Raw genomic sequence first — 14,152 nt, forward strand, 5'->3', positions numbered from 1 at the left:
TTAAGGAATAAAATCATTCAATAATCTTAAAAAATGACACGTCAAAATATTAGAAACTTTTTAAAATATATCAACTGGTGAATAAGCAAGTATGTAGATAGATGATGAGCTTAGATAAGCCCCACCAGCAAGAAATTTTTGCGGTTCTTGAAAATCTGGACACTGATCTTGGTAAAAATTTCATGCGTTATCGTCACTTGAAAACGGATAATCAACTCATGACATCGTATGATGAAGACCTGACATATTGACCCATCTTAAGAGTCACTTAAGAAAAAATCGAAAAGTAATTCAAAGGCAGGACTTAAAGAACAGAGAAATAATTGATTCAACAGTTAAATTCTCCATCTTTTCCTTCTAATGTATTTGTAAAATTATCCTGCTATATATATTATCATCCGGTCCTTCAATTTGTAGCTTGTTACATATATTGAGAAGATTATTGGAGGAAACTTCCTATAAAGACTTTTTCATTTAAAATTTCTTTTCGTTACAAGGAAGAAATTCAACATATTTTTTTTTAAACAAGTCAATTTATATTTTAAAAAATGCATCAAAAAATTTTGCTACTTGAACGGACATCTAAATCGTACCAAGAGATCCTTCCTCTTATTATTTCTCTCCTGTTTCCCTTTTTTTATGTAATTCACTTTCTTCCTATATAGCCTTGTTTGGATTGGATTTTCTTGGATTTTTTGTAGAAAAATTACTGTAACGATTTGATGTATATGAGGAAAAAAGGTAATAGGAAAATGTAATCATGGAAAACGACACAAGTTTTCGGCGAAAAATGGCTGTCCATACACCCTCTAGTAGGTTTCAAGTTTAATTCAGTACTTCCAGTTTTCTTTTAAATGCAAATACTACTACTATTTTTGGAGCATTCGTGGAAAAAGAGGAAGACAAATGACCAAGAAAGACTTCCCAGACACAATAGCTGCAAATGGAGACCGCCGGAGCCGTGTAGGGTCATTGTGCTTGACTTGAAAGTTGGATGAAGGAAGAAAAAGGGAGCCTCACATCTTTGACGTAAGAAACCCCACGATGGTCACAGCCAGACAACCTATTACCTGCATCTGCTGACCGCGAGATCATATCATGTTTCCACATTCAAAAACAAAGAACCGCCAGCTACTTCTTGAATAATAGTTTTCAATACTAAGACAAGAGATTGGGTCACCCGAGAGTTTTTGTCCATTGCTTCTGGAGTATATATAATCAAAATAAAGGGCCAAGCGGCGTTTACAAGTTATTATTATTAACATGATCCCATAAAAACGTGTGTGCCTGATGGCCGCAGTTGCTTTTTGGTTGGTTGCAGCAAAGCTAATAAAACTCAAATCCTATGAATTCTATAGCCTGTCAAACCGACGGATCACGATTCTATTTCCTACCCAAATCAGCCGAAGATAAACCCAAAATTCGATTTCCAAACTTGACAATGGAGAGAATTTTCAAACCTAAGCAATCAAGAAAAGATTAAAAGAACATAAACTAAGGCGGGCAGAAGAATCCTCTAACTAAGTAGGTGAGGCGAGGCGAGGCGCCTTTTTATTCTGTTCAAGGTGCAAACAAGACAGGAGATTGTTTTCGTTTTCTTTTTTAACTTTTCCACATTTTGGTCGGGCCCTTTTCTTTGAAGATCCCGAAAAGGATACAAAGTACACACTACACAGGATCCAGCCGACAGGAGAGCACGCTTTAACCCTTTTTCGATGGCCATAAACAAAACAATACTTTGGCAAAATATGTTTCTTTTGCTGAGGACCAAAGATCAGATGATATATCTAAAACTTGAGTCTTTTTTACTAGCTTTTAAGGCATTTCCTGTCTGAAGATCGAGGAGGAGTTTCTTGATCTCAAAACCTTATAACTTAATGAACGTTGATGTTTCCGTCTGAACTTAATGGCTACTGGTACAGCAGCTTCTCCTGACTGTCATCCAAATTGTCAAATTGAGGCAAATTATCGCGTCTTAGTCACGGCAAAATGCTGGTACTTATTGAAAGGTCAAATGAACGTGAAACTTTTTCCACGAGACGCCCTGGTTGGTCATACTTGTTCAGAAGCCATCGACTCTTTGTCTATTCTGGCTCCCACTTGCTCCCTTTTTTCTTTTCTCCTTCGTCTTATTTCGTTAATTAGAGATTGTGGTCCGTTTAATTACCATAAATGTTCATTTTTTGTCTTGTCTCTCCAAGTCTTTGTATACTCGTATTGTGCATTGGCTTTTTCGGTGCAAGAGTAATTGCAGAGTAACTCGCTCGTCTATCTAGAAGGGAACCTACCATAATAAAAGTGCCTCATAGCACAAATCACATTTCTCTCCTATTTGGTAGCTCATCATCTGTTGGGGTTTAAAGAAATCCAAAAAAATAAATGCAAGAGCAAGTTGGGAGATTTTTAGTAGTATCTGACTGAATTGGAAGACAGGAAGGAAAGGTCTGAATGGTACTGTAAGCTAGCTTTTTTTTTTTTCCCTCGCAAAAATAGGATTCTTATAACCTAATCTAGCCTAATCTACGGGAAGAAGGGAAGATGACTCGATGTGAGTAGAGACTCCATCGAAAATGGCCAATTAAGACCACCACATCTAATGATAAATTGGTGGAAGGCAAGGATTGAACCCTCAGACCAAAGGCCTAGTGGCTATCCAGTAAGCTAGCTGGTGTTGCATTTTGTGCACTGCTTAGTTTTCCCTCGGTGTACTTCCTCACGTAATTTTATGTTTTCAATGTTTAATAAATAGTATTCTCTTAAACATTTGCTTAAGTTCAATATAACAAAATCAGAAAATCTGTATTTGATGGAAGTTTCTCGTAGGAATGGTTCACATATTATTATTATCTTAAACAAGCTAGGAGTTGTAATGTTTTTATTTCCTTAATGTGAATATTGACATTTTGAAAAAAAAAATTCTCAAAGTGAATAAATTTGACTTTCAAATAAGATATGTGGCCGACATGGTCACGATTTAGGTTCAAACTGGAAAAAGGTGAGAATTGGATTGGCGATTTGGCAAATTAGAAATGGAATTGGCTTTGGCAAACAGAATCTGTCCAAGACCTTGGCTGAAGGTTCTGATTTAGGTTCACCAGATTTGAAACCAATAGTTTTAAGCTGACTCGAACCATCCAAGTTATTGTCTTTTAATGTTTGAAAGAAGACACCACCTCAGCTCTAGGGCCAACCCAAACTCCATCGCCCAAAAATATCTTCTACTTTATTTAAAATGTTCAATAAATCTGAGGTATTGTTTCATATATTTTGTTTAACTTCCCCTTTTCCTTGTCCGTAAAAGTCATATTTTTCTTATTCTGAATTGATTGTCATATTTTCTTAGAATCATTTTCATAACCATAAGTAATTATGTGTAGCTCAAAAAATCGAAAAACTAAAAACTAACAGAAATTGAAAACAATAACCGGAAAGAACTAGAGCCTAAAATGGAATTGAAGATTCCAAAATCGTCACCGTAATTGTCCCTGCAAGGACCGATTCCGATTCCACCTTTCAAAGAAATCGAAACCGATGATTTTGAAATCATGACCACACCATACCCATTGAAAGAAAAACATCAAGCTATATTATGATTTGATTTTATACAGGGGGAAGTAATTTGTATTATTATTCATCGATCAAAAAACTCCTACTATTTCACATTCCTTCTAAAATTGTTCACCTAGAATGATATAAATCTTGTTGGAGTGATTTTTAAATTCTCAAACAACAAAATTAAAAATTTAAGCTAGTGATGTTAATTAGCAACCAGTTTACTAGTAGGTAAAACTGATGCCATAAATTATACCTGGCAATTGGGCGGATTTATATTGGGTTTTTACTTAAATGGGTTATATCCAATCCGCCCAACTTTAGATTGGGTTAATTTTGGGTTGGGTCATATTGGGTCATCTCAGACCCACGACCCAAATATGACCCAATATATTAATTAATAAATTTTTATACACAAATTCTCTCAAATACATTTTTGCATATAAAAAAATTTTTTCACACGCTAAAACACTTTTACGGATACAAACAAACACTCACTTCTTAAGTTTTAAAAAATACACTATTTTTACACACTAATATACTTTCACAAATGAGAAAGACAGCAGTGCTTTACAGGTTCCAAATCACAAGAAAATGGTGCAAAAGAACACATTCAATTTTCAATAATCTATATGCTTAGTCACAATTACTGACTAAAAATTTCGATATGAAAAAAGAAGTCAAAGAAACCCATTAAAATTGCACGCAAAGGGCGTAGAATCTCAATAAATAGAAATAGTAGTGTGGGTCTAAGGACCAGGTCCCACGGAGGCAAAGGCAAAACCAGAAAGTCTGGGAACCGCCCAATCCCGAAGCAGAACAGTCAACACTGGGTTCCAAACCCACACAAGTCACAGATCTGTCCCTCCCAATAATCCATCCAAAGACGTGGTTGCTGCGTCCGCCCGTGCGTGCACACGCTACTCATTTTTCACGCACTCACACACTACTAATTTTAAGCAACCAACCAAACCAAACCAAGTCAGGACTCAGGATATATTAAAAAAAAAAAAAAAAAACACACCCCACCTCATCAATCATCGTCTCTCTCTCTCTCTCCCCCAGAAACCTTGGCCGTCAAATCGGTTGACTTTCTCCTCTTACCTTTTCATTTTCATCACGTGGAACGCGCCGCACCCTTCGGGCCGGTGGATTTCTCTCTTCTCTCTCTCTCTATATTTCTTCTTTTTTTTTTTTTTTTACTTTTTGTTTTTTCGCTGAATTCTAACTAGTACTACTAGCTTTTTCCTCTTTTCCTTATAATAGGAACCAGTCAAACTCAGTCTTGACGAAACACAGACGAAACCTTCCCTTATTTTCCCGATTTCCCCCTTTTTTTCAACTCTATTTATTGCTGAGATATTACTACTTTATTTATTCCAGTAGAAGTGGACTTTATTGCCATCTGGCACCATTTCTGACGCATCTCCTTACGTAAATTTATCAAAAATGATCAAATCTGAACAATTTTCAGTCGACGTAACCTTGAAATCAAGACACCGTCTCCCCTCGCCTCATTTCCACCTCCTTATATACCCCTCCCCATTCCACCTGTGAAAAACTTCTTAGACTCTCTCCTCTTTAGAATACTGCAGCCTGATTAACAACAATCTTCTTGATTGATCAGAGTATTTTGCTACTGGTGTTTATCTCTTTGTGCAAAAACACTACTAGTTTCTGGGGTTGATATTTATGGACAAAGGATGGGGCGTAACCGTAGATAATTCTGACAAAATAGGATTTTTTGGAAATAAGCCGGTTTTTGGATTCAATTTGAGTCCTAGGTTGAATCCTAGCAAGGGTAGTCTGAGTATGTTTCCGGCCGCCGAGTTTTTGGCCAATCAGAACCGCCGGGAAGACTCGCACGCTGCTGCTTCGTCCGATGGTGAGAAGAGGGTTGTTGTTGGCGAAGTTGACTTCTTTTCGGACAAGAAGAAGGCTAATGATATCCTGATCAAGAAAGAAGATTGTCATGGTGAAGACAAGATGAAGACTAACATGGACGTTGTAAATGTAAGCATCCCACAAGACAGTAGTACTTTTTTTTTTGTCTTAATCTGATATATCTGGTGAATTAATCCAATCCCATTACTTCACGATTATGTGCTTACCTCTTTTTGTTTTTTGTTTTCCCCCTGTATAGACGGGCCTCCAACTTGTTATCGCGAACACTGGAAGTGATCAATCCACGGTGGATGATGGAGTTTCATCAGATATTGAAGATAAAAGGGCTAAGCTTGAGGTAAGAGGATGACAATTAACTTTCTTATCGACTGAATGATGTTTCAAGTCTAATTTGGTGATTTAGTTAAATGAGCTTTCACGTTTTGATAATAATTTCCTGTTTTGCACAATTAATTCAGCTGGCTCAGCTTCAAGTGGAGCTTGAAGGAATGAATGCTGAAAATCGAAGGTTGAGAGAGATGCTAAGTCAGGTTAGCAACAATTACACTGCCCTGCAAATGCACCTCATGACATTGACGCACCAGCAACAACAGAATGCCAAACCCCAAACCACACAAGACCATGAGGTAGATTTGTCTAACTGTTAACTCGATATAATATTCAATCATATATGGATTTTTTTTTTCACTATTTATTTTGAGATGCTGAATAAATTTTGCATCATTTAGATTGGAGAAAGGAAATCTGAAGAAAATAAACCTGAAAATGGAGGAGTTGTAGTTCCAAGACAATTCTTGGACTTAGGCCCTAGTGGCACAGCCGAGATGGACGAGCCAACCAATTCTTCGTCTGAGGAGAGAACCCTTTCCGGATCACCCCACAATAATATGGAACTGTCTAGGAATAAAGGAGTTGGTAGGGAAGAAAGCCCCGAGTCACAAGGCTGGGCTCCCAACAAAGTTGCCAAACTAAACGCATCATCGAAGACTGTTGATCATGCTCAAGCCGAAGCTACCATGAGGAAAGCTCGTGTTTCTGTTCGAGCCCGATCAGAAGCTCCCATGGTAATTCATGATACAATCCTTAACAATGATCAAGCTGATGATATTAAGTACATGTGAGGATTGATTTGTTTACTAAACCAATTCGATCAAATCAAATACAGATTACTGATGGATGCCAATGGCGAAAATATGGACAAAAGATGGCCAAAGGAAATCCGTGTCCGCGTGCTTACTACCGGTGCACCATGGCTGTTGGTTGTCCAGTGCGCAAACAGGTACGTAAAAAAATTACTACACCAAGAAAGCATTTATTTTGATCAAATGATAAGCAAGCATGTTTCTAATTTCAAGATCTGCACAGGCTATAATATTTATGAATGAATTTTATATTCAATTCCAGGTTCAGAGGTGTGCTGAGGACCGAACTGTCCTAATAACAACATACGAAGGTACTCACAACCATCCGCTTCCTCCGGCCGCCATGGCGATGGCTTCGACGACGTCTGCAGCCGCGAATATGCTACTTTCGGGCTCCATGTCAAGTGCCGATGGACTGATGAATCCCAACTTTCTAGCAAGAACCATTCTACCTTGCTCATCTAACATGGCAACAATTTCAGCCTCGGCTCCATTTCCAACAGTCACACTAGACCTTACTCAAACTCCAAATCCATTACAATTCCAAAGACAACCCTCCACCCCATTTCAGCTTCCTTTTGGAACCCCTCCCCAGAACTTTCCTCCGGTGGCTAACCCACAAATGCATCAGGTTTTTGGCCAAGCATTGTACAATCAATCGAAGTTTTCTGGTCTCCAAGTGTCCCAGGACATTGAAGCTGCAGCAGCAGCAGCACAAATGCAAAACCAAGGGCAACATCCACAGGTGCAACAAGGACAGCACCACCCATCATTCGCTGACACGCTTAGCGCTGCCACGGCCGCGATCACAGCTGATCCCAACTTCACCGCGGCCCTTGCAGCTGCTATCAGTTCTATCATTGGTGGTTCTCATCCCAGCAGCAGCAACAATAGTAATCCAACCGCATCAACACCGCCAACTGCCAATTTTCCTGGGAATTAATTTCAAGAGCTTCCATTTTCTTGCTTTTTTTTTTTGTGGAGATATTTGATGTTAATTAATTTTGTCTAATCTTTCTTTTTCCTTTTTTTCCCTCACATGTATTTTGGCTGAACATAGTTAACATGTTCATATTTTTTAGTTTTTTTAGGTCGGGCCTGCAGAGGAAAATGTTGGAACATAAAAAAAAAAATTCTTCATTTATTTTTTTGCCACTTTCTGTAGTGATAAATTTTATTTGAATTTCAGTAAATACCGTAGAACCCAAGAAGAATGAAACGCCAAGAGCAATTGCGCGTTACTCCGAGTGAATTTGAATTATGTTATTTTAGCTTTCTATTTGGTTTATTAAATATCTGTGGGCGAAGAAAATAATAATATGTATGAAGAAGTAGTCGACGAAGAAGAAACGGATAATCAGACGCGTGAAAAGCGACAGGTATATTCTGATTCGGTAGGAGGAGTGGTCGCCGGTCAATAACTACGGCCATTATTTTTGACACGCAATTGGATAGACTTGACGGAGATGGAGTAGACCACAAGAGACCTCATGGCAGCTCCTTTTGATGATTCTTTAAAGCACGATTCTCGTGGGGATAATGAATGCATCTCTTTGATTAGGTTTACGTCTCTGAATGGAGACAATGGTTGAGCTGTATTATCAATCCCACAATAATGAATAATTTTAAAGTTTTGAATTTCTTTAAAAATTATTTTTAATAAAAGAAAAAAAATGAGATTTAAGAAAGTAGAAAAGAGGGATCAAAGATTTGAACGCAAAACTTTTAATTTTTTACGAGATTTCATTCCCAAGGAATGTCTGAAATCAACTCTATAAGAAATCTTGGTTGGAAAAAACAAGGGAAAAGTGAATGGCCTACTTTGGCCAAACCAGCGAGGGGACCAAAATTTTATCTGATAAGATCATCATCAAGAATTATACTTCTAATGCCTTGAAAAGAAAGAGCTAATGCAGCAATTCCTAGCAATAAAGTTTGAAATTGAAAAGATCATCTTCTTTGACTTGTTTGCAATTATCCTTGTGTAAGTGAAGGGGTTATGATTCATTTTCTCCGGAAAGGGGAAATATCAAAATGATCACTGTAACTCAATTGACAATGCGTGGAAAAGTATCTTGACACGTAATTGATGATTTTGATATGTGCGCAAAAAAATCTACCATTAAGTTCTCTTCTTTCTTTGGAATGGGACCCCGTCTATTTATGTTCTTCAACTCGATCCTACAAAGCTACTTCCCGTGTAATTCCAAGATAAAAGTCGCCCTAAGGCTGCTGCAAACCTTTGTTGCTTCCTATCATCAAGAGCTATGGTATCAGATAAAACTCTTTATATTGATCAATCGAAAAGCAGTTTTGGTGAAGTTTAATGTGGAATTCTTTTGGCTTAACAAGGATGGCTGATAATTGGGTAACCATACCATTGCTTAGCCAACAAGTTAGCGGTCATTGTTGTCCTTCATTTGCAAGTCAATCTCATCTCCCCCTTTTAATCCAAATGGAGATAGGAACTGCTTTTTCTTCCTTGTTTGGAAAGGGATTTTCCACAAAAAAAAAACTCAATGTTTCCGTGAACACATTTTCTAATTATCTTTCTACTTTACATAAATCAAATCGGTACAGTACATTTTTTTTTATAAAAACTCTAAAAAAATTGCAATCCAAACACGAAATTTCCTTAAGTTGTCAGGCTAAGGAGTTAGGGCTTGGCTAATCAAGTACTCCCTGGCATTCAGGTTACATAAATTCAAGTGTTAATATTTTAACAAGAGCAAAACTAATTTGAGAATGTATTCAATTGTAGGAGAGCATTCCTAATAAATCTAAATATGTGTATTCATATGGTAAATATGATAAATTAGGTGTTTCTTAAACATGTATCTTAATGAGTGCTCTGGTTTACTAAAAACCACAAGAAAATATCACTCCATAAGGGGGGAGGAAACACAATAAAATAAGGTTAGCGGACGTTGATTTATTTACTTGAAACCTTATGATTTGGACATCACGATATAGTTCTGTTTCCTATGTTCTTAAATTCATTGCCAAAGTTATCAAATATAACAGAAATTAAGGTTCTGAATTGTGTTTCTTCAGAGAGTAAATTTCCCTAGCTTCTTCAAGCCCAAGTATTTAACTTCGTAATTTTAAGTCATCTTATAGTTAGAGCTGTTAAATGAAACGAGCAACTCGAAAGCTCAATTGAGCTCAACTCGATAAGGCTCGAGCTCGACTCGTTAATTGTGATAAATGAATCGAGTGCGAGCTCGAGATATGCTCATTTAATTAACAAGTCGAGTAAGCTCGACTCGTTTGTTATCTGAGTAGCTCGATTAGGCTTGATAAGGAAGGGTATATATGTCATTTCACAATTCAAAAATATAAAAATTAAAAATTATAGATTTTTATTGGGGTCAATTTGCACGAGTTCGAACTCGAGCCACATGTCCCATTTGGCAAGCCGTGTCTGAACACATTTCAAAGCTTGTCCACCTAGTCGAGCAAGATTGAGCTGGGCTCGAGTTAAACTCGAGTCGAGCTCAGCAACCAAATACTCGGCTCGCTTAACAGTACTACTTATAAGCACTACAAGTAGAAAGTTTCTATATGTACAAGAATTTTAATATTGACAAAATTTACTCAAAAATGTTAAAATTCATTTTTAGTAAATTGGCTTCTTTTAGATAGGAATCTTAATGTGTGTGGGAATAGTTAGTTTTCTAATTGTTTTAATTACTTAAAGTAATAGTAAAAAAATTTTCTATTTATATGAGTTTAGAAATTAGAAGTTATTTCCTATTTTCTATAAGTTTAGAAATTAGTAGTTATTTCCTATTATTACTTACGCCAACACCCAAGTAATATGGTTTATAATTAGGTGGGGGTTGGCATACAGCACATAATGAGCGACATATAGCCTTATACATGGGGTAAAAGGATTTTCAGGAGTTGGGAGAAATTATATAAGAGTTGGATTTGGGTTCGACTTATATTTTGTATGGAATTTATTCTCTCTGAATAAAGAATAGGTTTCTCTCCACAGACATATGCTCAATGATGGAGTCAAATCATATTAAATCTTGTGTGCCGTTTATCTTTTATACTTGTGGCTTATTTGTTATTAAATTTTGTGTACTTAATATATCAATAATAATTTGTTCCGCGTCTAAATCCCAACAATCATTAATTCCATAATTTTGCAATCTTTTATACTTAACTCTCAACTTAAAAGAAAATTTGAAAATTAAGCTTTATTGAATTGTTCACTTGTTTGTTATCAAATTTCCTTTAGATATCTCCTATTTTATTTATAGGTTTGACAAGAGTGAAACTAATTTGAGGGAGTATCTAAATTCAGGAGGCAATAAATGTGAGCATGTATATTCACATGATAAGTTAAATGTAATTTAGAAAGAAAAATTCAGGAGACACAGACACTTCTAGTCGATGCATAGCTCTAATGTACATACTATTAGGGCTGTAAATATTATTTGAAAATTGAATATTTGAAGGTTGAAAATGTTTACTATTTTTTGGTTAAATTTAGGGCTTGGAAGAAGATCTTTTTCCATTTGCTGCATCTTATCCATGTATTTGCTAATATTGATGATCTCCTGGGATCGATGAAATGATCCTTGCTATTTAAAAAAAAAAGAATTATTTGTTTATCTGTTAACATACATTTCCTTTCCTTGGGATTGTGAATGGTGATGCATTTTGGATCTACAGTTCCGTGAATTTCAATATCAACTTCGTTTGGATTGCTATTTTTTTAAATTTTTTATAAAAAAAATGTATTATAATAATTCAATGTGTATAAGATAAAAAAAAAGTGATTAAAAAATATATTCACACATAAAAATATTTTTAGTAGAAAACTACAATCTAATTAACATTTTCTTGGGATGGGAATGGGATCATCACAGAAGGGCTGCTTTGGCGACTTTGGTTGTTGGGCAATATAAAATTGACTTTGGGCACATGATGCATCCACCAATCATGTTTGTTCAGATGGGGCATAAAATTTTGACAACAACCCAACTTGTGACTTTGTGGGTCGCACCGTACTTGATCCGCCGTACAGCAATGTTTACCAAAACCAACGGCCTTAGCACCAAGTCCAAGTCCCACATGCTTCCATGTGATTTGGTCGCGCATCCATTGTCCACTATTACTTATTTTTATAAATTAGTTTTGCATCTACCAATGACGTTTACACTGACACCGTTGGATACAAGTTGGATATGTTAAAAATGGACTTTAAATTTTAATTGGAATAAAGTGACATCCATCTAAAGGTACTAAAATATACAAAATTAATTTTACTTTTAGTAGCTTTTAGCTAATTGATTTTCTCTTTTTTGACAAGATTGAGTAGCTTCAAGAAGGTATATAGTTAAGACTGCTGTTACATAGTTTTTTTTTAATCCACTATTTGGATGGACAATATCAAATTAAAACATGGAATAATGTCTATCCTCTAGAATGCATGTCTGAAATTAGGGGAAAGATGATTAGTAGAAATGCAAAGGAAAATATGAGAATCTCAACTTAGATTTGTTTCTATTTAATTATATATCTTCATAAATGTGTAGCATATTGATGCGAAAGCGCCTTGTTGCCAATTAGCAGTAATGGTGTATTCTGAAACATAATTATTGTATGAATTAATCTTCTATATACTGACAGTGTATACACACTCGCCTTTAGATGCATGACGCATGATTCGAATTTGAATTTGAAACTCAAATTTTATCTATGTGTCGTATATCCAACCGTGATAGTATATACACCGTCAATATATATAAGATTTACTATTGTTGTATTGTTCTTTAGCGATATTTTCTTTTTCTCTTTATCCTTTGTTTTTGGGGCGAGGGATTAGCGAGATCACAATATTTGTACGAGTGTCAAGAATTCAACCTAAATTTGGCTGTGATAATGTAAAAGGATTATCATTTGGTGGAAACATATGTGTTTAAGCTGTAATTTTGGGTCAGACTAGCTTAATTATGTAGGGAATGGCTCTAATACCTAAGTATACGCTCAAAATTGATATGCTTGTAAAAGTTCAGAGATTAGGTTATCATTCTACTTTAAGTTTAAAGGGCAAGAAAAAGAATGATGGAAGTTTTGGAGAACTATATAGCAATTCTGCTAATATTCCAACTGTACAAGTCGACCTAGTCATTTATATCCAGTCACACCACATAGAAGTTGAAGCTACAAACTACCAAACTGTTAACAATTCGTAATAATTGACATCCTAACATGTTTTTTTTGGGAGGTTAAAAGGTGGAACTTAGGACATCAGAAACAGTTGAAGAAGAATTCTTCAAGTTGGAGTCCACTAACACATTAAATGGGCTTTGAGCCCAAGTATCCAAACATTTTTCAAGTTTGCCAGAATGGCTACAGGTATTGCCTATTGTTTATCGGATAACTTTTTAATACATTAGTAAAAAAATTTTTATATACAAACATATTTAGATTATGTCACATATCAAATTTAAACTATATATATGTAGCATACATCCAAAACTGTTAGTGTAAAAATAATTATTATATTGTTAGTGCATAAAATTTATCATGTCCAAAAAATGTGGGATCAAAACTGCAATTTTCTCAACTTCTTGGGGTGGATAAGATCTCTTACAAAGTAGAGTGTGAGGCAAACCTACGTACAACTGAGCCCCTCAATTTTGTGAATACTCTTTTTCCACAATTGCCTCAAAAGCATATGTCAAGATGTATACACACACATATATATACATATATATACATATATATATGTATATATGTATGTATGTATATGTGTGTGTGTGTGGACTTTCAAAATATTATTCGAGTTAAAAAGCGATTAGAAAATGTGCTCACAGAAAACATAAAATTTTTTTGGTAGAAAATTGTAATCCAAACACTTTTGCGACTAAAATGTGATTATGATAGATTAATCCAACGCATCCAATTTAATAGACCTTTTGATACATCAACTAATACAAAGCATGCTACCATAAATTGTTAGGTTATTTATCTTCTAATGCTTTAGATTGGTTATAATTCCAAACTGCAAGCCAAAATGTACCAGCAAGCATTTAACTTAAGAGATGATGCGCAAAGGTGACACAAAAGCGACAACGAAGGTGGACGACTGACTTCCGTCGGCGAAAAGTCTTTAATCTTCATTCCTTTCACTTCACCCTTTTCTTCATCCTCTGATACTTAACTTTGCCGCTTAGCACCGACAATGGATTAAAGCTTTTGATAGCGATGTGTATGCTCGTTTCACTTCACTCTTTTCTTCAGTTTGTTTGCTGTAGCTGACTGGCTTCTTCTACCATGGTCTAGATTACTAATCACCTTGTTACACTTCCAATCCTCATAGTTACTACAAAGGTAATGACTGTGATGCTTTTACTACGCAAACAGATTTCTAATGATTTCACTTAGTACGTTTGAGATTTTAAAAATTACATTTACCTCTCTTAGCTGTTTAAAATGATAATACAAGCCTTAACATTATAGGGAAATTTTATTGTTTGCATTATACAAAGGATGGGTTTTATAATTTTTTTCCCTTTCTCATTCTTATTCAT

At 35.7% G+C, this 14,152-nt stretch overlaps 1 protein-coding gene across 1 annotated transcript; it reads left to right on the forward strand.

The window, feature by feature from the left end:
- The first annotated feature begins 5,010 nt into the window (after positions 1–5,010).
- LOC113782684 (probable WRKY transcription factor 31) lies at positions 5,011–7,743 on the forward strand. Its single transcript, XM_027328568.1, has 6 exons — positions 5,011–5,565; positions 5,696–5,794; positions 5,916–6,083; positions 6,186–6,521; positions 6,623–6,736; positions 6,862–7,743. Exons 1-6 carry the CDS (start codon positions 5,245–5,247, stop codon positions 7,540–7,542), a joined length of 1,719 nt encoding a protein of 572 aa, XP_027184369.1. The 5' UTR covers positions 5,011–5,244; the 3' UTR covers positions 7,543–7,743.
- The last annotated feature ends 6,409 nt before the right edge of the window (positions 7,744–14,152 follow it).

This window comes from Coffea eugenioides, chromosome 9, assembly GCF_003713205.1.
Source record: "Coffea eugenioides isolate CCC68of chromosome 9, Ceug_1.0, whole genome shotgun sequence".
NCBI lineage: Eukaryota > Viridiplantae > Streptophyta > Magnoliopsida > Gentianales > Rubiaceae > Coffea > Coffea eugenioides.